The sequence below is a fragment of the Leptodactylus fuscus genome, chromosome 2, assembly GCF_031893055.1.
Source record: "Leptodactylus fuscus isolate aLepFus1 chromosome 2, aLepFus1.hap2, whole genome shotgun sequence".
NCBI lineage: Eukaryota > Metazoa > Chordata > Amphibia > Anura > Leptodactylidae > Leptodactylus > Leptodactylus fuscus.
In genome coordinates this window covers 282,502,235-282,528,862 of record NC_134266.1, presented here as the reverse complement: position 1 = coordinate 282,528,862, position 26,628 = coordinate 282,502,235, and the positions used below count along the sequence as shown (strand labels likewise).

Genomic DNA, 26,628 nt, shown 5'->3' with positions numbered 1-26,628 from the left:
TAAGCATGTAACGTATGAAAAACATTATCCTTAAAAGTTGAATACTAGATATAATTGCTTATGCCTGAGACTGGAATATAGTGTTACGTGGCAAGATGGGGCCTACACTTCAGAGTGAGATTCTTTATGTGCAAGAAAAGCTTGGGTTGCTGCCAGAAGACAGCTCCCTATAGACACAGTACAAGACCAGGAGTAGCTGGCTGTATATTGAACCGCTTAAATGTTCTCTTTCTGTGTGATTGAGACATACCACGCCAATCAGGAATGACTATAAAGACGTTATTATCTCTCCTTCTTTCTCTGCTGCTATATCGATCCAAGTTGCCTTAATAAAGTACATCAGTGCACTTCCTCGTCGGCTAAGAGAGGAGTTAATACCAACATTGTGTGTCTGGTGTCTATGCCTCGTCGCTAGCACCTAGCCTTTCTAATTAGGATGACAGTTACCCAGAATTATTTGTCAATTGGTCATCAACGCGGCCTCTGACCTTATCACACTGAGTTTATGTAAATCCGTCTCCCTGCTTGTAACCAAGGGAAGGAGAGAGAAATACAATTGTACAATGTTCTCTGCAATTACATAAGCTTTTAAGAGAATCTCTCATTGGGAAAACTCATTTTTAACTAGGGATATATTTGCATAGACTTCAGAAAGGCTTTTCCAGACAAAACCTTTTATTCATTAATCCTCCCCAGTCATTTTTGAATTAGCTGGCTTTTATCGATTTGCTAATTTGCCAGCACGAAGCACCGGAAGTTCATTGAGCACTGTGTGATGTGTGTAAACAGGGGCAGGTAAGAGAAGGGAAGGCTGAGCTATCGGCTGCAGCAGCAGCCTTCCCTGCTCTCCCCTCCCCCTGTTTCTACGCATGACTCTGTGCTCAGTGAACTTCCGGTGCTCTGTGCTGACAAATTAGCATATCAAGAAAAGCCGGCTAATTCAAAAATAGCTGTTATATGTGGTGTACCCCAGGGGTCCCTGCAGGGTCCTCTGCTCTAAACTGGTGACAGTATTTTTGCTCATGGTATGCATTTTAGATTTTTTTTTGAATTTATTTTTGTTTTTCAGGTGAAGACCAGATATCCGACTCCCATGGACAACGCCTTGTATCCCCTTGTTCTGAAACAGAAGAGAATAAATCACAGATCGCCATAGAAAATACTGGAAATAGACCTAAAATTTTCTCGCGCCCTGTATGTGGGAAACATTTTAAAGAGAAATCTTCTCTTTGCGGACACCTGAAGGTTCACAGAGGTGAAAAACCATTTTTAGGTACAGACTGTGGGAAATCATTTACCAAAAAATCTAATCTACAGGATCATCAGAGCATCCACACAGGAGAGAAGCTATTCACATGTAATGTATGTGGCAAATCTTTTAAAAACAAAAATATTCTTTTGGTGCACATGAAGACTCACAAAGGAGAAAGAATACATAGATGTAAATATTGTGGCAAATCATTCAAATCTAATCAATATCTTAAGGTACATCAGAGAACTCACACAGGAGAGCAGCCATATAAATGTACTAAATGTGGAAAGACTTTTGCTTACAACTCTACTCTTATAGTACATCAGAGGATTCACACAGGAGAGAGGCCATTTAAATGTACTGAATGTGGAAAGTCTTTTACTCAGAAGTCTGCTTATACAGTACATCAGAGAATTCACACAGGAGAGAAGCCATATACATGTACTAAATGTGGAAAGTCTTTTACTCAGAAGTCTACTCTTGTAATACATCAGAGAAGTCACACAAGAGAGAAGCTATTTAAATGTGCTAAATGTGGAAATTCTTATACTCATACATCTGGTCTTAGAGCACATCTGAGAATTCACACAGAAGAGAAGACTTTTTCATGTCCTAAATGTAAATTTTCTTTTAAAAGTAAACCTAATCTTATCAATCACATGAGAACTCACAGCGGTGAGAAACCATATGCATGTTCAGAATGTGGCAAATCATACAAATTGAAAAGATATCTTGAGGAACATCAGATAAGTCACAGAGAAAAGGATACCTTTAAATGTCCTATATGCGGAAGGTGTTTTACTTGGAAGTCTAATCTTAGGGTACATAAAAGAATTCACAAAGAGTAGCTTTTTTTTTTTTTTCATGTCCTGAATATAGAATCTCTTTTAGCACGCAATCTAGTTTTTCCGTTCATATGACAATTCACAGAAGTGAGAAATCATAGGCTTGTTCAGATTCTGGCAAATCATTCAAATTGAATCAATAGCTTAAAGTACATCAGAGAATTCACACAGGAGAGAAGCCATATTCATGTCCAGCACGTGGAAGATGTTATACACAGAAATCCAGTCTTCTAGTTCATCAGAGTTCATACAGGAGAGAGAGGCCATTTCCATGTCCAGAATGTGTTCATCCTAACATGGTGTTGTATTTCCAGAGTTAGAAGCTGCCACCATGGAGTAGACATCTCAGGACCAGTACCTACTAATGTATCTCACTGGGCCGACTCTCCACTATTCATATTTCATCATTTTCACTCCTAATACTGGTCTAGATGGCTTGTGAAATGCTTATCTACCATTAAAGTATTTGCCCCCTTGACGCCGGTTCCTTCTGCTTTGCTCAGACAGGCTCTCACTGTTTTATTTTAGTTTTTACTGTGTATGGATTATTTTATTTGTGATAATAAAGTTTTGAAGAACCTTTTTCATAATTTTGGTTCCTTTTGAGATCTCTTGTGTATCGTAAATATTGTCACTTTCCATTAGGGTGTGAATAGGTTCTCATTGTGATAGTGGTATCAGGGGCCCTTCCTCTTAAGTTATCACTGTTGTAGGGACGGGGAGTGATTGGGGTGGGTGTAGGTGTATTTTTAACCCCTTTCCACAGGATAAGAAGGGATATATTCAGACTGACCATGTAAAAAACAAAACATGAAAATAGATTTTGAGTTAGTTAAAAGGGTGACTTAGTCAATTAATATTAGACTAGAACTATCTTACATATCGGTCAAGGTTGTTCCAGTTTTGCCTCATTTTGTAAAACACATAGAGGTTAAAACGAGTCATAAATAAAAACAATACAGCGAGTATAATAATCGGATTTTTCATGCAGTGAAATAACTTCCCAGCCGTGGGTGGCCATCCAGTGAATAGATCATACCAATGATACACTGTTAGTTCTTGACTATCAGAGGCTAAATGCATAACATTATCTTTGGATAAGACTGCTCTTAGTTATTGTGCAAGGTGTGATTAAATTCATTAATATGCTTTTTAATAGCTGACTGATTCAACAAGTTTTGTAATTTACCCATGTAAACTATAAGATTACTAGTGTTAGATACATCGACATGAATTTCTGTGGTTCAGTATAGATCAAGCTCACTATCTAGCACAAATGTCTCATCTTTCCAAACAAGACTAGAGCCGTTTCTAAGGCCCCCAGTAAATGGTGCTGTAAGGTTCAGGGGCGACAGTGTTTGTTTGTCGTCTGTGACTATACAAACAAACTTTGGAGCCACCTCTACCATAATATGGCCTGCAGTGGTAGGTATTCTAGTCATTACAGTGTAGGAGACATGGTTCTAGTAAAATACTCCTCTTAGTACAAACGTACCCTTGTTCTGTTTCTGAACAGGTGTCAGGACTATATGTGTTCATGTTAGTTCAGACATTTTCAAACAAAATAATAGAATATTATCACAATTTACATTATAAATTTTCATCAGGGTCAATGTTCCAAAAATCTAACACAGCCCTCCTTGGCCGCAGTGATATAGTCCAATTGATCCAATGGTCCTTTAGGTTTCCTTCTCAGGATCCTTATCCTCTATCAGTATAACAAGACTTTCCTTATAATCTCACAGCTGTATTGGTTATCAACAGGAACTGGAAGGGACCATTGAATCTCATGTGTCTCTTATCACCATCCAATCTTTGGGTTATAGCTTATAAGTTACTTCCAATAACTCAGAATATGGAGGGAAGGAGAAACTGAAAATATACAGTAATCATATGGTTTTGATGATTTATCACATAGTCAGCACATCAGACGACATCTGGACAATTATGAACAATACAATCCAAATCTAGGGCTAAGGCTAATTTCTCCTATCAAGAATATACCTTACAGAGAAAACAAATACAAGTGATAAGTGATAAAGACTTTTCAATACTTTTGGGGACTGCATGGGGGTAAGATACACTTGTTCTACCCCATAGTATACATTTTCTCATTACCTGTCCTGTCTAGTGAGTTCCATTATCACTTTGATGGTCTCGGGGATCTTACTTACACTACATCTTTAGTAGCCGTCTATCTGCTGTCCTGTTTGTGGTGGTTTTCTTCACCAGATCTGCCCCAAGCCATCCTAAAGAGAGAGATAGCTATACTCACAAGCACGTAGCCATACTGTCTCACCATTAGTAACCGCATATAGTTAACCTGCAATCTCTGGAACAGGTACAAGGGCTCCAAGTATGGCTCTGAGAAACGTCTCATTTTTTGGCCTACATTGTGTTTACCACAAGCCATGCAGGCTCACATATATCTGACTGTAGTGATGCTAAATCCTGCAGCTGCCCATCCTCTGCTCACCGGGTCACACATGGCTACTTCTAAACAGAGCACTTAGTAATGATCTGCTTATGCCATCAATGGGAACAAATGCTCTCAGTAAAAATACTGTCTTACCACCGGACATCAGGACTCATTCATCCTCTTTGATCCATGCTGTTTCCAAGTCGTCTTTCCTCCTGGACCATTTTTAGTGCATCAGTGTTGTAAAACCTGAAAAGAGAGCTAAAAGGTTTGGGTCTATTATGGTGACCCCTGTGGTTAGGCATGTTTCCTAGGCCTCTGCAGCTGGGTTAGTGGCAGTGTCTGCCCACATGTTACCTCTACTTTCTTTCATATCAGCCTTGGTGTGTGCCATGACTTCTGACTATACCCACCTATGTGGGGAGCCGCAGCAGGGTCTCCATCACTACCTGAGTAGCCTGGAAATCCTTTTAGGCTTAACATTAACCCTACGGAAAGCTCTCACTCTACGGATAGGACCATAGTCCTACTATAGCAGACACCTACCCTTAGGCCTTGTACCCCTTCCAGTGATGGCTTCTCATGAACTGAGACCCGTTGAGTCCCATAATAGGTCTCCTTATGCTTGGTTTACCTCATATTCGGTGACTGTGGCATATCTGATGCAGGATCCACCATCTTTCCCAAATCCAAGACTATCTATAATAATTTTAAAGTTGTCTTTACCCCCCCCCCCCCCGGAAAAAAAAAATCTTCTAATGCAGCAAGCAAATGTGACTTGTCAGAGAAATGAACTTTAACACAATTTAATGTACGTGGACTGAACTTGAGGAAAACAACCTTAAATTACAATTCAATATTCAATAACAATGGCTTTGGTCTTCTGTTTTGTTTTTTTTCCAAATCACTTCATGTTCTGTGAAAGAGATTTACAGAGTCTCTGCAAGGTCAGGGCTAGACAATACTGAAAGAGCCAGTATTATCTTATCATGCTGCAGTTCGCATAGCTGCCTATCCCACTCATAGCTGTGGCTGGATATCCCCCCTGTATCTCATAGCTGTGTCTTGTGTAGGACTACAGACTTCAGCAATCTCTCTTAAAAAAACAGAAACACATTTGTACAATCTCATAATACCAATGCAATAAGGTTAGGTACATATTCAGTTTACATATATATACAGTATATATATATATATATATATATATATATATATATATACATAAACTGAATATGTACCTAACCTTATTGCATATATATATCAGCAGGGAGAGCAGAAACATTAACTGAAAGATCAAATCAATCTCCTGGTCATACAACAAAATCACACACAGGGGGCATTACACAGCAGATATGGGAGTGACTTCTAATTCTCTAAGTATAGAAACAAAGGAATTTTCCTCTCTTTTTTTTTTTTCCCTTTTAAAAAACCCCCAAAACATCATTACATGACAATTTTACACAATGGGGGACAATCCTAATTTCAATCAGCTTATATCAACCTATGTTCACTTGCTGGAGCAATCTTTTCACTTGCTCAACATTCTAGGTTCCACCTTTTTGACATCCTAAACTTAGGCAACATACCTAAACCTCGTGTTTCATGCTGTTAAGTCTGAGAACATGAAGAAATACTAATTTTTCCTTCCACTATGTGCCTATAGTATTGAACAAAGGACTTTGAATCCAAGATGGAGCTTATTTCCTATTTGCCATGCCTCTGGTGGAATTCTTTAGGTCAGAGGAGGTGGTGCCCAGCCGGATGTCAGAGGTCTGAAGCCAATGAGAGATGGACAACACTCAGGAATGCCAAAGATTCATTAACTCCTCCTTGCTTTGTCTCTTAAGTGTGTGTGAGCTTTGAATAAACGTCAGCAATGCTGTTGGGAAGGGCTGAGAAGATCATCTAGCTGGCATTGAAACGGAACTCTGTGTCTGTCTCATTCTTGGCAATTGTGCACAAATATGCTCATTAATTTGGACTGACTGATTGATCCAGGATATAGTCGATTTACAACTTTGACAATTTGGTGCCGAAACCCGGGAAACTACTTTGACGGAAATCCAGAGAGGCTTTTAACCCGTTACGTGCACCCACAATTTTTGCTACTGGTATATAGTGCCATTGTCTGACTGGGAATTCAAAGAATATATTGGGGTTATAAATACCCTCATTTCTTGCTACTGGTATATAGTGCCATTGTCTGACTGGGAATTCAAAGAATATATTGGGCTTACATATAACTTCAATTCCAGGGAGAAGCTTGTCAGTGTAACGTGGCACTGACGGGCTCAATCGCCGCAACCCAGCTTTCCCAGGATCCTGAATGGAACACACTGACAGTGTATTCCCGTATACCCCATATATACACCCCAAATCCCCGTTCCAACGGTGTGCCCCCCCACCTTCACCTCAGAAATACCCTGCAAGTCCCCTAGCAATAGAATTGGGGCTATATACACCCACTATTTTTGCTACTGGTATATAGTGCCATTGTCTGACTGGGAATTCAAAGAATATATTGGGGTTACGTGCACCCACAATTTTTGCTACTGGTATATAGTGCCATTGTCTGACTGGGAATTCAAAGAATATATTGGGGTTATAAATACCCTCATTTCTTGCTACTGGTATATAGTGCCATTGTCTCACTGGGAATTCAAAGAATATATTGGGGTTACGTGCACCCACAATTTTTGCTACTGGTATATAGTGCCATTGTCTGACTGGGAATTCAAAGAATATATTGGGGTTACAAATACCCTCATTTCTTGCTACTGCCATATAGTGCCAGTTTCTGACTGGTAATTCAAAGAATATATTGGGGGTACGTGCACCCACAATTTTTGCTACTGGTATATAGTGCCATTGTCTGACTGGGAATTCAAAGAATATATTGGGGTTACGTGCACCCACAATTTTTGCTACTGGTATATAGTGCCATTGTCTCACTGGGAATTCTAAGAATATATTGGGGTTACAAATACCCTCATTTCTTGCTACTGCCATATAGTGCCAGTTTCTGACTGGTAATTCAAAGAATATATTGGGGGTACGTGCACCCACAATTTTTGCTACTGGTATATAGTGCCATTGTCTGACTGGTAATTCAAAGAATATATTGGGGTTACGTGCACCCACAATTTTTGCTACTGGTATATAGTGCCATTGTCTGACTGGGAATTCAAAGAATATATTGGGGTTACGTGCACCCACAATTTTTGCTACTGGTATATAGTGCCATTGTCTCACTGGGAATTCAAAGAATATATTGGGGTTACAAATACCCTCATTTCTTGCTACTGGTATAGAGTGCCATTCTCTGACTGGGAATTCAAAGAATATATTGGGGTTATAAATACCCTCATTTCTTGCTACTGGTATATAGTGCCATTGTCTCACTGGGAATTCAAAGAATATATTGGGGTTACGTGCACCCACAATTTTTGCTACTGGTATATAGTGCCATTGTCTGACTGGGAATTCAAAGAATATATTGGGGTTACAAATACCCTCATTTCTTGCTACTGGTATATAGCGCCATTGTCGGACTGGGAATTCAAAGAATATATTGGGGTTACAAATACCCTCATTTCTTGCTACTGGTATATAGTGCCATTCTCTGACTGGGAATTCAAAGAATATATTGGGGTTACGTGCACCCACAATTTTTGCTACTGGTATATAGTGCCATTGTCTGACTGGGAATTCAAAGAATATATTGGGGTTACAAATACCCTCATTTCTTGCTACTGGTATATAGTGCCATTCTCTGACTGGGAATTCAAAGAATATATTGGGGTTATAAATACCCTCATTTCTTGCTACTGGTATATAGTGCCATTGTCTCACTGGGAATTCAAAGAATATATTGGGGTTACGTGCACCCACAATTTTTGCTACTGGTATATAGTGCCATTGTCTGACTGGGAATTCAAAGAATATATTGGGGTTACAAATACCCTCATTTCTTGCTACTGGTATATAGTGCCATTGTCTGACTGGGAATTCAAAGAATATATTGGGGTTACGTGCACCCACAATTTTTGCTACTGGTATATAGTGCCATTGTCTGACTGGGAATTCAAAGAATATATTGGGGTTACGTGCACCCACAATTTTTGCTACTGGTATATAGTGCCAATTTCTAACTGGGAATTCAAAATGCGCAAGGCTCCCGGAAAGGGACGTGGACGAGGCCGTGGACGAGGTCGGGGGAATGGTTCTGGGGAGCAAGGTAGCAGTGAAGCCACAGGGCGTCCCGTGCCTACTCCTGTGGGGCAGCAAGCATTGTGCCACTCCACAGTGCCAGGGTTGCTTGCCACATTAACTAAACTGCAGGGTACAAACCTTAGTAGGCCCGAGAACCAGGAACAGGTCTTGCAATGGCTGTCAGAGAACGCTTACAGCACATTGTCCAGCAGCCAGTCAGACTCTGCCTCCTCTCCTCCTATTACCCAACAGTCTTGTCCTCCTTCCTCCCAAAATTCCCAAGCTTCACAGAACAATAACCCCAACTGTCCCTGCTCCCCAGAGCTGTTCTCCGCTCCTTTCATTGTCCCTCAACCTGCCTCTCCACGTCACGATTCCACGAACCTAACAGAGGAGCATCTGTGTCCAGATGCTCAAACACTAGAGTCTCCTCCAACTCCGTTCGATTTGGTGGTGGATGACCAGCAACCCACCCTCATCGACGATGATGTGACGCAGTTGCCGTCAGGGCATCCAGTTGACCGGCGCATTGTGCGGGAGGAGGAGATGAGACAGGAGTTGGAAGAGGAAGTGGTGGATGATGAGGACACTGACCCGACCTGGACAGGGGGGATGTCAAGCGGGGAAAGTAGTGTGGATGTTGAGGCAGGTGCAGCACCAAAAAGGGTAGCTAGAGGCAGAGGCAGAGGTCAGCGGCTTAGGCGAAGCCAGGCCACACCCGGAATCTCCCAAGATGTTCCAGTTCGTACCCAGCCCCGAAAAACTCCCACCTCGAGGGCACATTTCTCGAAGGTGTGGAGTTTTTTCAAGGAATGCGCCTAGGACAGATATAGTGTTGTCTGCACAATTTGCCTCTCGAAATTGATTAGGGGCTCTGAGAAGAGCAACCTGTCCACCACTTCAATGCGCCGTCATTTGGAATCCAAGCACTGGAATCAGTGGCAGGCAGCAACGGCAGGACAAAGGCCGCCTGCCGTTCACGCCACTGCCACTGCCTCTGCCACTGCCTCTGCCACTGCCACTGCCTCTGCCTCTGCCACTGCTGACTGTGCTGGCGATGCACTCCAGAGGACGAGCCAGGACACCACTTCATCTGCCTCCGCCACTTTGTTGACTTCTCCCTCATCCTCCCCTGTTCCTGTCTTATCTCCTTCTCCTGCACCATCAAAGGCACCATCAGGCGCTTCTTTACAACAACCCACCATCTCTCAGACATTGGAGCGGCGGCAGAAATACACTGCTAACCACCCACACGCGCAAGCCTTGAACGCCAACATCGCTAAACTGCTGGCCCAGGAGATGTTGGCGTTCCGGCTTGTTGAAACTCCCGCCTTCCTGGACCTGATGGCAACTGCGGCACCTCGCTATGCCGTCCCTAGCTGTCACTACTTCTCCCGGTGTGCCGTCCCCGCTTTGCACCAGCACGTGTCACTCAACATCAGGCGGGCCCTTAGTTCCGCGCTTTGCACAAAGGTCCACTTGACCACCGACGCGTGGACAAGTGCATGCGGACAGGGACGCTACATTTCACTGACGGCACACTGGGTGAATGTAGCTGAGGCTGGGACTGCTTCCCAAACTGGCCCGGTGTACCTCGTCTCCCCGCCTAACATTCCTGGCAGGGACACGAGAAGAACACCCCCCTCCTCCTCCTCCTCTACCGCCTCCTCCTCCGCCACCGCCTCCTCCTCCGCCACCGCCTCCTCCTCCGCTGTTAGATTGACCCCAGCTACGAGTTGGAAACGTTGCAGCACTGGCGTTGGTAGACGTCAGCAGGCTGTGCTGAAGCTGATCAGCTTGGGGGACAGACAGCACACTGCCTCCGAGGTGAGGGATGCCCTCCTCGATGAGACGGCAATATGGTTTGAGCCGCTGCACCTGGGCCCAGGCATGGTCGTTTGTGATAACGGCCGGAACCTGGTAGCAGCTCTGGAGCTTGCCGGACTCCAACATGTTCCATGCCTGGCCCACGTCTTCAACCTAGTGGTGCAACGTTTCCTAAAGAGCTACCCCAATGTTCCAGAGCTACTGGTGAAAGTGCGGCGCATGTGCGCCCACTTTCGCAAGTCGACAGTAGCCGCTGCTAGCTTAAAATCTCTCCAGCAACGCCTGCATGTGCCACAACACCGGCTTTTGTGCGACGTCCCCACACGCTGGAACTCAACGTTTCAGATGTTGAATAGAGTGGTTGAGCAGCAGAGACCTTTGATGGAATACCAGCTACAAAACCCTAGGGTGCCACAAAGTCAGCTGCCTCAGTTTCTCATCCATGAGTGGCCATGGATGAGAGACCTTTGTGACATCCTACGGGTGTTTGAGGAGTCCACAAGGAGGGTGAGCTCTGAGGATGCGATGGTGAGCCTTACAATCCTGCTCTTGTGTGTTCTGAGAGAATCCCTGATTGACATCAGGGATAACTCAGATCACACAGAGGAGTTAGGGATAGCATCCGATCCGTCACAGCTGGAGAGTAGGTCCACACATCTGTCCGCTTCATCGCGTTTAATGGAGGAGGAGGAGGAGGAGGAGGAGGAGGAGGAAGAAGAGTTGTCCGATGATGTGATGGTGATACAGGAGGCTTCCGGGCAACTTCGAATCGTCCCATTGTTGCAGCGCGGATGGGTAGACATGGAGGATGAGGAGGAAATGGAGATTGAACTTTCCGGTGGGGCCAGAGGAGTCATGCCAACTAACACTGTGGCAGACATGGCTGAGTTCATGTTGGGGTGCTTTACAACCGACAAGCGTATTGTCAAAATCATGGAGGACAACCAGTACTGGATCTTTGCTATCCTTGACCCCCGGTATAAAAACAACATCTCGTCTTTTATTCCGGTAGAGGGGAGGGCCAATCGCATCAATGCTTGCCACAGGCAATTGGTGCAGAATATGATGGAGATGTTTCCAGCATGTGATGTTGGCGGCAGGGAGGGCAGTTCCTCCAGTAGGCAACCAAGTTCTCACCGGTCCACACAAACGAGGGGCACACTGTCTAAGGTCTGGGACACCTTGATGGCACCCCCTCGCCAAAGTGCCGCCACGGAGGGTCGTAGTGTCACCAGGCGTGAGAAGTATAGGCGCATGTTGCGGGAATATCTTTCCGACCACAGCCCTGTCCTCTCCGACCCCTCTGCGCCCTACACGTATTGGGTGTCAAAGTTGGACCTGTGGCTTGAACTTGCCCTATATGCCTTGGAGGTGCTGTCCTGTCCTGCCGCCAGCGTCCTATCTGAGAGGGTGTTCAGTGCAGCCAGTGGCATCATCACTGACAAGCGCACCCGTCTGTCAGCTGAGAGTGCCGACCGGCTCACTTTGATAAAAATGAACCACCACTGGATAGAGCCTTCATTTTTGTGCCCACCTGTGTAAAGCACCCCAACATGAAACTCCATGTCTGTACTCAACCTCTCCAATTCCTCCGCATCCTCATACTCATCCACCATAAGCGTTGCACAATTCTGCTAATACTAGGCTCCCTCCACCCTGATTTCCCCCAACTCTGCTGGTTAGAGGCTCCCTCCACCCTGATTTCCACCAACTCTGCTGGTTAGAGGCTCCCTCCACCCTGCTTTCCCACAACTCTGCTGGTTAGAGGCTCCCTCCACCCTGATTTCCACCAACTCTGCTGGTTAGAGGCTCCCTCCACCATGAATTGGTCCAAACTGGGCTGTTTAGAGGCTCCCTCCACCATGAATTGGTCCAAACTGGGGTTTTTAGAGGCTCCCTCCACCATGAATTGGTCCAAACTGGGCTGTTTAGAGGCTCCCTCCACCATGAATTGGTCCAAACTGGGGTTTTTAGAGGCTCCCTCCACCATGAATTGGTCCAAACTGGGCTGTTTATAGGCTCCCTCCACCATGAATTGGTCCAAACTGGGCTGTTTATAGGCTCCCTCCACCATGAATTGGTCCAAACTGGGGTTTTTAGAGGCTCCCTCCACCATGAATTGGTCCAAACTGGGGTTTTTAGAGGCTCCCTCCACCATGAATTGGTCCAAATTGGGGTTTTTAGAGGCTCCCTCCACCATGAATTTGCCCAAACTGGGCTGTTTAGAGGCTCCCTCCACCATGAATTTGCCCAAACTGGGCTGTTTAGAGGCTCCCTCCACCATGAATTGGTCCAAACTGGGGTTTTTAGAGGCTCCCTCCACCATGAATTGGTCCAAACTGGGGTTTTTAGAGGCTCCCTCCACCATGAATTGGTCCAAACTGGGGTTTTTAGAGGCTCCCTCCACCATGAATTTGCCCAAACTGGGCTAGTTAGAGGCTCCCTCCACCATGAATTGGTCCAAACTGGGGTTTTTAGAGGCTCCCTCCACCATGAATTGGTCCAAACTGGGGTTTTTAGAGGCTCCCTCCACCATGAATTGGTCCAAACTGGGCTGGTTAGAGGCTCCCTCCACCATGAATTTGCCCAAACTGGGCTGTTTAGAGGCTCCCTCCATCATGAATTGGTCCAAACTGGGCTGTTTAGAGGCTCCCTCCATCATGAATTGGTCCAAACTGGGGTTTTTAGAGGCTCCCTCCACCATGAATTGGTCCAAACTGGGGTGTTTAGAGGCTCCCTCCACCATGAATTTGCCCCAACTCTGCTGGTTAGAGGCTCAATCCACCCTGATTTTCAAAACAAATGTTGGTGCCAACCTCAACTTACTACAAGGGCCAAATTCACTGCTGGTGACAAGCTCTCCTCAGTGCAAGTGCCAAATACACATGTTTCAAGGTGTTTTCCTACTGTCTGAGAGGTGGTATTGAGTGTGTATAGTGTGTAGTTGTTAGGCTGTGATGTTGGGGTAATAGAGGGTCTTTGGTGTGTTAGATGCCCCCAGACATGCGCCCCCTGCTGTCCCAGTGTCATTCCAGAGGTGTTGGCATCATTTCCTGGGGTGTCATAATGGACTTGGTGACCCTCCAGACACGGATTTGGGTTCCCCCTTAACGAGTATCTGTTCCCCATAGACTATAATGGGGTTCGAAACCCGTTCGAACACACGAACATTGAGCGGCTGTTCGAATCGAATTTCGAACCTCGAACATTTTAGTGTTCGCTCATCTCTAGTATTCTTGCCTGTGAATCGGGAAATGACGGCTAGTAAATGTGGTGGTTATGACGGGTTATTTGTCTGAACCCCAGAAGGGACAGAGTTTTCTGGACCTTTCCTCTGGTAGTTTTCAGAACTAAGCATTGCTGTTTCCTGTCCCATGTGGCTCAATCAGTAGGGTTCTCAGTAGAATGGATTGGATCTGAAAGTTGAGAAAGTTTAAGTGAAGTGAGATAGTTGGAAGCCGTCTGTTTATTTAGAAAAGGTGTTGCATTTCATGTCATAACATAATTGCGGGGACAGGGGCTGTCGAGTCCGAGAACGGAAATTAGGGCAGGCGTCCCAGTAGGACTCTTAAAGTCTTTCGAATCCGCAAGGGATTTGAAATAGTAGTTAGGTAACAAGTCTCTTAAAGGCTTGGAATAGATCGCTCCCTGGTGGAGTAAGAGAGATAGGGCAGGTAGTTTTACAGTTGTAGGTTGGGGACCTATCGACAAGATCCTTTAGCCAGTAGGGGGGATCTTGTACGTGACTGTAAGCCCGACACAGTGAGCAGCTGCACTGGTGTCAGTATCTCTAGTTGGTGATTATGTTATGGCGTTTAAGCGTAAACATACTTTGCCCAGTGAGGCACAGACGGCAGTGGAATTGGTTAAGGTTGGAGAGGGAAAGACGTATGTGAAGGATGCAAGCCGTCTGTATAAGTTAGCTGGCTTGCTGTCCAATGGTAGATTGCAGCCCAGCTTGTGGAAACATCAGCTTGCCACAGGACGGGGAATGTTGGAAGATAAGGGCTTCTTAGAAGCCATGCATGCTCATTACAGAGTCGCAAGGGCTCTGCAAGTGAAGGGTATGTAGAAGTGAAAGGTGAGAGAAGAGATGAAAGTGCTGAAATGCTGTTTGGTTATCTAAAAACTTATGATGGAAAGAATATGCCTGTTACAACTGTATATGTGCGGCCACCACCCTACAATGGTGCTGAGGCCAGTGGGGGATGGGTGGACTTGTGATGTATGTGGGGTGCAGAACCCTTGTTGGCGGGAAAATTGTATAGCCTGTGGTGCTCCCCCGCCCATCCTCTATTGTTCTGTCTTATGGATTTTCACCTAATGATGGAGGAAGTGGGGCAGTGCCCAATTCCTGCGGCAGCCATATTCCTTAGCAAGTGAGGTTGTAGTCAGTCCAATGGACAGCTCCTGCTATCAGAGAGAATAGAGGCATATTGAAAGACAACAGAATGTTACAAGGCACAGCATGGTTTATAGGTGCGTGTGCTACAGCAAAAGAAGGATTTCTGGAAGATGGATGTAAGGATGAATAACTTTAAAAGTAAATACAAAGAATCTGATACAGTGCCAAGAGAAATAATTCATTGTGAAACCAGTGACAAGTTCAGCCAAAAAGACCTCACTGTATACCACTATTACGATGTTTAGAGGATTATACGTTTAAACTTTGGTTGGGATCTAGTAAAGAAAATTGTAAAAGTCTGGTAAATTTCCCTTATGGTAACTTCAAGTATAGTTTAAGAGGTTCTGAACATCTGTGGTGATTATAAAGTGGGGTTTACTATGAAAATATTCCAAAAGTTGCATGGTGTCCAAAGGAACATGGTTGGGCATACAAAGGGTTAATCTCAGTCAAATGTACTGACAATGTGTATACAGGGATATCCAAGTATATGATGGTTATGTTATATTGTTTTGTTTGTTATTGTCATTTAAACTGTTGCATCTACAAAGAGCACAAAGATGATAGTGAAAAGTTTTGAATCTTTATAACATGGGTATGGGAGATCACGCAGGGGGAGCTGGCCACTCCCCTTCCGTCGCCTCTGCAATCCATAAGTTGGGGTTTTAGCCCAAGTTGAAATTTTTGTGCAAGAGTTCAGGGAACAAAGGATATTCTGATTTTTCTTATGTATTTATGTGTTTATGTATTATTTATGAAGCTTCTTTTTGTGTTTTGTCCAATAGTTATGTGTTAAACATGTGTTGTAACTTTATATTGTGCCATGTTATGTTAATTATGCTAATCACACCTTTCTTTGTCTCAGCAGTATATATATATATCCACATCTATACTGTATAAACATTCACTATCCGCCATTAAGGATTTGGTATCATTGTTCCACAATGGAATGCAGGAGGAAGGGTGTTGCCCTAGTGTTCGCCATCTTTGATTTTAACACTGGACCCTCTCAAGACGTACACAGTATACTCTATTTACCTTCTGTGTTATTTTGTGATGAACCATGCTCCTATAAATCAGAATTGTTCCCTGTTGTAGGTTAACGGTTATGAAAATTTAAAAATGTGTCCCAAGTTTTAAAATGCTAAAACAACATGTGTGTATGCTGATTGATAAAAGATGTAGCACAGATTATTTTTGTGATGATGTTTTGTAGAGATGAGCGAACACTAAAATGTTCGAGGTTCGAAATTCGAATCGAACAGCTGCTCACTGTTCGTGTGTTCGAACGGGTTTCGAACCCCATTATAGTCTATGGGGAACATATACTCGTTAAGGGGGAAACCCAAATCTGTGTCTGGAGGGTCACCAAGTCCACTATGACACCCCAGGAAATGATGCCAACACCTCTGGAATGACACTGGGACAGCAGGGGGCGCATGTCTGGGGGCATCTAACACACCAAAGACCCTCTATTACCCCAACATCACTGCCTAACAACTACACACTTTCCACATTCCAAAAAACCTCTATCAAAGTGGGAAAATACCTGGAAACCTTCTTTACTCCCCAAATGGATGGACACAAACCCCAATTTAAGCTCAACAAACAGTAACAACCACCCCTTTAAATCACGTTCCCCATGACAACCACGGATGGAATAGACAATGGGAAATCCAAAAGCCCTCACCCTTAACTGTCATTTTGAGAGTGTGTGTGTGTGTGTGTGTGTGTGTGATGTGGTAAGACCTTCCAAAATTCAATTTTCTAGCCCTTAACATGAGCCCTTCCAAACAAAGTTACAGGACCTTAAGCTGAGCTACCAGCAGAGATTGAGGCCCTTGGCATGAGTAGAGCCTTGCACCAGCAGTGTTTTTGGCACTTAGGGTGAGTTGAGCCTTGTACCAGCGTGTGTCCCTTAACATCAGGCGGGCCCTAAGTTCTGTGCTTTGCACAAAAGTTCCACATTAACTAGGCTGAATGGTACAAACCTTAGTAGGCCCGAGAACCAGGAACAGGTCTTGCAATGGCTGTCGGATAACGCTTAAAGCACATTGTCCATCAGCCAGTCAGCCTCTACGTCCTCTTACCCAACAGTCTTGTCCTCCTTCCACCCAAAATTCCCAATCTTCCCAGAACAATAACCCCAACTGTCCATGCTCCCCAGAGCTGTTCTCCCTTCCTTTGACTGTACCACAACCTGCCCCTCCATTTCGCGATTCCACGGACCTAACAGACGAGTATCTGTGTCCAGATGCTCAAACACTAGAGTCTCCTCCATCTCCGGAGTTGGAAGAGGAGGTGGTGGACGACGAGGACACCGACCCCACCTGGACAAGGCGGATATCAAGCTGGGAAAGTAGTGTGGATGTTGAGGCAGGTGCAGCACCAAAAAGGGTAGCTAGAGGCAGAGACATGTCCAGAGGCAGAGGTCAGCTGCTTTGCCGAAGCCAGGCCAGACCCGGAATGTCCGAAGATGTTCCCTTTTGTACCCAGCCCAGAAAAACTCCCCCATCGAGGGCACGTTTCTCGAAGGTGTAGAGTTTTTTTCAAGGAATGCGCCGAGGACAGATATAGTGTCGTCTACACAATTTGCCTCTCGAAATCGAGTAGGGGCCCTGAGAAGAGCAACCTGTCCACCACTTCAATGCACCGTCATTTGGAATCCAAGCACTGGAATCAGTGGCAGGCAGCAACGGCAGGACAAACGTCGCCCGCTGTTCATGCCACTGCCTCTGCTCACAGTGCTGGCGATGCACTCCAGAGGACGAGCCAGGACATCACTTCATCTGCCTCCGCCACTTTGTTGACTTCTCCCTCATCCTCCCCTTTTCCTGCCACTTCTCCTTTTGCCCGCGCCATCATGCGCCTCTTCCCAGCAACTCCCCATCTCCCAGGCCTTTCATTTCATGCTAAAGTACAGCGCAACCCACCCACATGCCCAAGGCTTCAACGGCCTCATCTCCAAAAATCTGGCCCAGGAGATGTTGGAGTCCCGGCTGGGGGACACTCTGCCCTTTTTGGGCAGAGTGTCTACTGCGCCACCTCACTGTGCCGTCCACACCAGCACTTTCCCCCAAACATGAGGCGGTCCCTAAATTCAGCGCTTAGCTTAGCTGGGAAGAGGCGCATTATGGTGCAGGCCAAAAGGGCGGATGAGGGTGAACTCCCCAATGTGTCACAGATGGATATGTAGGTGTCCTTGCATCATATCCTTGCACCATACTTGGCTGGATTGGACTTTCATTTTGTGCCAAAAAGTGGTCAAGACAGCGATCCCTCAGCTAATCCCATTACACCATACGTTGCCAACTGCAGCGCTGAAATTACCATCTCTGGAAGTGGTCCAAAATCTTTCTCTGCATTTAGCCAGGCTCGATGCTATGGTAGGCTCCAGGGTTCTCTTAATGCATATTGCATGGGGGACTCAGATGTGTTTCTCAGCACTGAGACCACCACTTCTGAGATCCCAAAGGAAGTAGGCAAGAGATGTGCAGTGCAGAAAAAAAGATGAGAAAATAAGTGTAGGCTGTAGAGCACAGAGGGATCGGAGAGGGCAGAGCTGGTGTCGGCCAGGTATTCCCAGTCAGAAACTGGCACTATATGTCAGTGGCAGGACTTGAGTGTATTTGTAACCCCAATATATTCTTTGCATTCCCAGTCAGACAATGGCACTATATGGCAGTGGCAGGACTTGAAGGTATATGTAACCCCAATATATTTTTTGAATTCCCAGTCAGAAACTGGCACTATATGTCAGTGGCAGGACTTGAAGGTATTTGTAACCCCAATATATTCTTTGAATTCCCAGTCAGACAATGGCACTATATGGCAGTAGCAAAAATAGTGGGTGTATATAGCCCCAATTCTATTGCTAGGGACTTGCTGGGTATTTCTGGGGTGAAGGTGGGGGGGCACACCGTTGGAACGGGGATCGGGGGTGTATATATAGGGTATACGGGAATACACTGTCAGTGTATTCCATTCAGGATGCTGGGAAAGCTGGGTTGCGGCGATTGAGCCCGTAAGTGCCACGTTACACTGACAAGCTTCTACCTGGAATTTAGCTCTTATAAGAGCTGTTGGTTGTCTTCTCCTTCCTATCCTAGCCTGTCCCTGCCTACCCAGAATCTAAGCCCTAGCTAGCTGGACGGAAACCTCCGTCCCCGGTGAATTGCAAGCTCAGAATGACGCGAACCTGGGCGGCGCTGTTCTTTTAAATTAGAGGTCACATGTTTTCGGCAGCCAATGGGTTTTTCCTACTTTTTTCAACGTCACCGGTGTCGTTGTTCCTGTCCCACCTCCCCTGCGCTGTTATTGGAGCAAAAAAGGCGCCAGGGAAGGTGGGAGGGGAATCAAGTAATGGCGCACTTTACCACGCGGTGTTCGATTCGATTCGAACATGCCGAACAGCCTAATATCCGATCGAACATGAGTTCGATAGAACACTGTTCGCTCATCTCTAATGTTTTGGTTTTAAAAAAGTAAAGAGAGGAAAATTATTCTATTTCTATACTAAGTGAATTAGGAGCCTCCCCCGTATCTGCTGTGTAATGTCCTTTGTGTATATTTATGTTATATGATCAGGAGACTGATGTGATTCTTCTACTCAATGTTTCTGCCTTCTCTGCTGATGAGATTGTATGAATGTGTCTCTGTTCCTTTAAGAAGTGTGCATTAGAGCTTGCTGAATCCTGTAGTCCTACTCACACACAGCAGTTAGGGGAAGGGTGGCACAGCCATGTGTGGGCTGTGAGGCTGCTTGCACAGAGAAGACACTGCTAACAAAGGGGGTCGTAAATCTTGCATTGCAGAAAGAGATAACAGTGGCTGTAGTGTGTCTTCTCTATGGTTCCTAATGTAACCTTTCCACCCTGCTCTACAAGTCCTTTCTAACTGGTTAGCTATTAGGACCTGAGTTGTTTGTTAAATTATTTGTTTTCCAGCACGTCCCATCCTGTTTATTACTGTTTGCAGCTGTTAACAATAGGTTCAAGGGGGGAGTGACTGAAATGTACAAGTATTTTCTGCTGACAATATAGAATAGAACAACATGATTGTATGTTACAAGAGACTGTTGGTTATTTGAATGATGAACCTATTGTTAACTTTGACTTTTTGAGTTCTTTGCAGATTTGATGTTTCTTGGGAAAATGGTGGATCCTGCATCAGATATGCCACAGTCACCGTATATGAGGTAAACCAAGCGTAAGGAGACCTATTATGGGACTCCACGGGTCTCAGCTGAACTTAAAGCCATCACTGGAATATGGTGCAATGTCTGAGGGTAGGTGCTTGATATAGTAGAATTATGGTCCGATCTGGAGGGCAAGAACTTTTTGTGTGATGGAGACTCTGCTGCTGCCCCCACACAGGTGGGTATAGTCAGAAGTCATGGCACACACCAAGGCTGATAGGAAAGAAAGTAGGGTAACATGTGGGCAGATACTGCCATTAGCCCAGCTGCACAAGCCTAGGGGACATGTAACTACAGGGGTCACCATCCTAGACCCAAACCCTTTTTAGCTCTCTTTTCAGGTTTTACGACACTGATGCACCGAAAATGGTCCAGGAGGAAGGGAGACTTGGAAAGAGGATGTACAAGTCCTGGTGTCCGGTGGTAAGAGAGTATGTACTGAGAACATTGTCCCCACTTATGGCATAAGCAGCTTCTTACTAAGTGTACTGGTTAGTAGTAGCCATGTGTGACCTGGTGAGCGGAGGATGGGCAGCTGCAGAATCTAGCATCACTATAGTCAGATATAGGTCAGGCCTGAAGCCCTTGTACCTGTTCCAGGGATTGCAGGTTAAGTATATGCTGTTACTAAAGGTGAGACGGTATGAGTAAGTGCTTGTGTGTGTAGTTATCTCTTGTCAGAATGGTCTGGGGCATATCTGGTGAAGAAAACCACCACAGACGAGACTGCAGATAGACGGCTACTGAAAGATGTAGTGTAAGTAAGATCCCCGAGAGCATCAAAGTGATAATGGAACTCATTATACGGGTAATAAGGAAAATACTATGCTATATTATAGGTATTATGGGTATATAATAAATGTTTTATACCCCCATGCAGTTCTCAGAGTATAGGAAGTGTTTATCACTTGTCACTTGTATTTGTTCTCTCTGTAGGGTACATTCTAGACAGGAGAAATTAGCCTTAACCCTATATTTGGGTTGTGTTTTTCACAATTATTTCAGATGTAATATGATGTGCTGACTGACTATGTGACGAATTATCAAAAACATATGATTAATGTATATTCTTGAGTTTTCTCCTTCCCTCCAGATTCTGAGTCAGTGGAAGGAACTTACAAACTAAATCTAAAGATTGGATGGAGATAAAGAGATATATGAGATCCTGAGAGGAGAAATATCAAGAACTGTTGGATGAATCTGCACTTATGTTCCTGTTATGTTTTATGCAACATAGAGACTGATCCTGTTAGTGATATCAATTGGTGTAATCCCGTGTCTAAAGGGGATGATAAACAAGGTTGCGGATTTAGACAATGAGACCTGAGACTGATATTGAGACAATAAAAGTGTATGACAATGTGAAAGCTTCTCCCCAGGAATATGTTGAGTTGCTGTAGGGACAGCTAGGATCTGACCTTCCTATGTGAAAGCCCTTTAAGTGGGAGCTTATCTACAATGGATAAGTAGTCACCTAAGAGGTGAAGAGGAATGAAGCACATTGGAATAGATCAGTAGGTTTACAGGCTTAGGGAAAAATTAGTATTTAGGGGGGAATGTTAAGTCTGAGAACATGAAGAAATATTAATTTTTCCTTCCACTATGTGCCTATAGTATTGAACAAAGGACTTTGAATCCAAGATGGAGCTTATTTCCTATTTGCCATGCCTCTGGTGGAATTCTTTAGGTCAGAGGAGGTGGTGCCCAGCCGGATGTCAGAGGTCTGAAGCCAATGAGAGATGGACAACACTCAGGAATGCCAAAGATTCATTAACTCCTCCTTGCTTTGTCTCTTAAGTGTGTGTGAGCTTTGAATAAACGTCAGCAATGCTATTGGGAAGGGCTGAGAAGATCATCTAGCTGGCATTGAAACGGAACTCTGTGTTTGTCTCATTCTTGGCAATTGTGCACAAATATGGTCATTAATTCGGACTGACTGATTGATCCAGGATATAGTCGAATTACGCCTTTGACAATGCCACTTTCTGGTACCTCTTCATTACATCAACATCCTTCATCCTTCAATTCCATGATTCACATAATCCAACACATTGTGACCACTCATTGCCCAAAATACATAGGGAGCCTGCTGGAATGTTAACAAATATATTTACAACCTCTTTCTTTTTAGAGATATACATGTTTAGCACAATTTCAAACTATATTCCAGATTATTGGATGGAGGTCTCAAAATTCCAGATTATCGGAATTTTTCTAAAATTTTACTTTTAAGGTCAAGATGTTGCTAATAACACAGTCTTAACAAGAAAAACCTTCTATCGTACCCCGCTTCTGGTGTTGAATGTTTTCCCAACTATCTTAAGGGGTCGGGTACAGCTTTAAAGAAGGCAACACCAAATGCTTTACTAAGACAATTCTATGTAGGATCAGTGATTACATAAAAAAAAAAAAAAGAAAGGAAGCTAGTGTGATATTGCGGACACTTTTGTATGATACAAATTATAAAGCTTAATATACAAAGATTAAGATACAGCACAGACCAGATGATTTACTTTCCTTCACAACCGTGATTTGAGCCAGCTCAGGGAAATATACAATCACAAGGTAGAAATATGTGACAAATAATATGGATTCCGGTCTCTAATGGTAAATTCTTAGACAAAAAAAAAAAATACGTTTAGAATAATCAGCATAACATGATTGGGTATAAAGAAACAACATAAGTTCCAACACATAACTATTGGATAAGACACGGAGAAGAGGTTCCATCCCATTATAGATAACAGTTTCCAGCACAAGAGGGGGAGTGAACACTGGGCAGCGCTCATGAATGGAAAGTAAGATGGAGATAGTCACACTAAAGAGAACAGAATTCAAGCAGACGACAGTTAATACTGACACCAAAATTACATATTAATATTTTTGTGCAATTTATGACTATTTTCATGGCAGACCCCACTTTTTTAATTACCACAGATGTTCAGAACCTCTTAAACTATACTTGAAGTTACCCTAAGGGCAAACTGCCAGACTTTAAAATTTTCTTTACCAGATTCTAATCAAAGTTTGACCCTCTGTGAAACATCACAATCTCCATACAAAGGCATAAACATCAACTACTGACATTGCTTAACACAATTTAACAAACATAATGAACATTACAATTACAAATTGAACCATATATGCATCATTTTCCAGACATCATACCAGTGGTGTTACACTCAATCATTTATAGCTGACATCTTAGTTACCCATCTCATCCTCTCCTCCTCCACCTTCTTGCTAAGTTCTACCAAAGCATGTATACTTCAGCTGTAGTCCTTCATTTTCTTGAATGAACCTTCCACTTGTTAGTTTTCCCAAAATGGTCCATTCATATAGAAGCAATCAGAAAGGCAAGCTATCCTGGTCAGTTATCTGGTCTGTTTGGCCACATCTGCTCCTTCAGATTTTCTAATCATCTCACATGGGGCAACTACACTTTGGATCCAAAACCCCCCATTTTGGCTAATAGTAGTCTCTAACTTCTCCTGCATGATCTTGTCTCCACTGTTCCCAAAGTTCCCAAAGTCTGGTACACGAGCCTTCTTGAAAATCTTCTTTGCCTGAGCAGCTACTTCTCTACCTTCCCCCTTCTCTATCAGTTCTACTAATGGGGTGTCTGTTAGCTAGACAACCATCACTTCCACTACTTGAGTCACTGGACTAGTATCGTTTTTTTTATTAGCAGGAGGACCAAACAAGTCTCACTTATCTTGGACCACACTGGTCTGGAACATTTTTCCAGACAGAGTTTTCCACCTGTCTTCTAGAACTGACTTGGACTACACCAGTCCGAATAATTTTTCAGGGGTTGAGAGGTGACCAACGCTCTCCCTTTCTCACTGCTTGGCTAATCTTATAGCAAATATAAAGGGCAAACAGGACCAGTGCTGTCATGCAGGTTCCCACAAACACAACCTGCAGGCAACAAATTGAACTACAGGCAACATATCACTCTTATATGGATTCTTCCAAACAACTATAATAATCTGGCTCAAGGTGTCATATAAAACATGCAGCGACTAACCTCCCATCGACATAGGAACAAAATCACGTAGGAGCGCAGATAATATAATAGTAAGACAATGGCTTACCTCACAGCGCTGTTTTGTTTATCTGGGGTCCTTCGGTTCTTGGTCCAAATCGGTTGGTGAGTGGATGGTCACACTATTGTCTGCACATCAGACGACTCTCAAGCCCCACGATGGGCGCCAATTGGTCACACTATCGGCTGCACATCAGACAACTCTCGAGCCCCACGTTGGGCGCCAATACCTGTTGGGGGATACTCCCCATGATATGTTGTCGTAGGCCGTATCTATAAACAATAACTTCGAGCGCTCGAGAAAACAGACACTCAGACACCAGTGTGTCTCAAGCAAATGTTTCAGCATCCAGTAGATACTTATAGGAAGTATGATATACTAATGATATACTACAGTCACAGGGTACATGCCCTTACAGGGAGATCCGCTTCCGGGCCTAGTTTTACGACATGCAGTCACAACAAGAACTCATAACAAGGTACAACTGCTTCTTTTACCAGCTTCGATATCACTATGCCCTAGAATGGCTGGCAGTTCTGACCTGTAAGGTCAACACTATGATCACTATTCTACTATTTTTTAAGAACAAGGATTATTATTATTTTAACCCTCACAGTATTTATGTGTGTGTGTATGTATGTATGTATGTATGTATGAGTGTGTGTGTGTGTGTGTATGAGTGTGTGTATGTGTGTGTGTGTATGTGTGTGTAGGAGTGTGTATGAGTGTGTATGTGTATGAGTGTGTGTGTGTATGTGTGTGTATGTGTATGATTGCATGTATGTGTGTATATGTGTATGTGTGTGTATGAGTGTGTGTATGTGTGTGTGTGTATGAGTGTGTATGTGTATGAGTGTGTGTATGTGTGTATGAGTGTATGTGTATGTATGATTGCGTGCCCAAAATTTAAACACAAACAACAAAAGGAGCTATCTATGAGAAAAACAGTGTGTGTGTATGTATGAGTGTGTGTATGTGTGTGTGTATGTGTGTATGAGTGTGTATGTGTATGAGTGTGTGTATGAGTGTATGTGTATGTATGATTGTGTGTATGTGTGTGTATGAGTGTATGTGTATGTATGATTGTGTGTATGTGTGTGTATGAGTGTATGTGTGTGTATGAGTGTGTGTGTATGAGTGTGTGTATGTGTGTATGAGTGTGTGTATGTGTTTGTGTATGAGTGTGTGTATGTATGTGTGCGTGTGTGTCCAAAATTTAAACACAAACAACAAAAGGAGCGATCTATGAGAAAAACAGTGTGTGTGTATGAGTGTGTGTAGCACAGTGAACACAGTAGTTATAGTACAGTACAGTGTAGAGCTTCTCCCCCATTTCTATGATTTTTGATTGCAGATTTGTCTATTATTGATTATATCTAACTAGACTCTGCTCCAGACTATTCCCCCTATAAATAAATAAACTGTGCTCCAGACTAGTCCTCAGTCTATAATTCTATAAAATTTGCTCCACAAGTTCTCCTCATATAATTCTATAAACTCTGCTTCAAATTACTCCTCCTCCTATAATCCTATATACTGTGCTCCAGACTAGTCCTCTCCTATAATTCTATATACTGTGCTTCAGACTAGTCCTCTCCTATAATTCTATATACTGTGCTCCAGACTAGTCCTCCTCCTATAATTCTATAAATTCTGCTTTAAACTAGTCCTCTCCTATAGATCTATAAACTGTGCTCCAATAGTCCTCCCCCTTTAATTTTATAAGCTTTCCTGCAGACTAGTCCTCCTCTTATAATGCTATATACAGAACTCCAGACTAGTCCTCCTCCTATAATTCCATAAATTTTGCTCCAGGCAAGTCATCTCCTCTTATTCTTTAAATTGTTCTCCACTAGTCCTCTTCGATATTTCTATATATTGTTCTCCACTAGTCCTCCTCTTATAATTCTATAAACTTTCCTCCAGACTAGTCCTCTCCTATAATTCTATATACTGAGCTCCAGACTAGTCCTCTCCTATAATTCTATATACTGAGCTCCAGACTAGTCCTCTCCTATAATTCTATATACTGTGCTCCAGACTAGTCCTCTCCTATAATTCTATATACTGTGCTCCAGACTAGTCCTCTCCTATAATTCTATATACTGTGCTCCAGACTAGTCCTCCTCCTATAGATCTATATACTGTGCTCCAGACTAGTCCTCTTCTATAATTCTATATACTGTGCTCCAGACTAGTCCTCTCCTATAATTCTATATACTGTGCTCCAGACTAGTCCTCCTCCTATAATTCTATATACTGTGCTCCAGACTAGTCCTCTCCTATAATTCTATATACTGTGCTCCAGACTAGTCCTCCTCCTATAATTCTATATACTGTGCTCCAGACTAGTCCTCCTCCTATAATTCTATATACTGTGCTCCAGACTAGTTCTGCTCCTATAATTCTATATACTGTGCTC

The 26,628-nt window shown here is 43.7% G+C and overlaps 2 protein-coding genes and 1 pseudogene across 2 annotated transcripts in view; 2 read left to right on the top strand and 1 right to left on the bottom strand.

The window, feature by feature from the left end:
• LOC142196122 (uncharacterized) overlaps positions 1-26,628 on the bottom strand; it is a 783,446-nt pseudogene that overhangs the window by 401,940 nt on the left and 354,878 nt on the right.
• The window catches only part of LOC142196125 (uncharacterized), a 267,316-nt gene that overhangs the window by 28,598 nt on the left and 212,090 nt on the right, over positions 1-26,628 (top strand). The gene's annotated exons all lie outside the window — the stretch shown is intronic.
• Positions 96-2,437, top strand: LOC142196227 (uncharacterized). Its single transcript, XM_075266441.1, has 4 exons — positions 96-114; positions 1,070-2,073; positions 2,241-2,295; positions 2,412-2,437. Exons 1-4 carry the CDS (start codon positions 96-98, stop codon positions 2,435-2,437), a joined length of 1,104 nt encoding a protein of 367 aa, XP_075122542.1.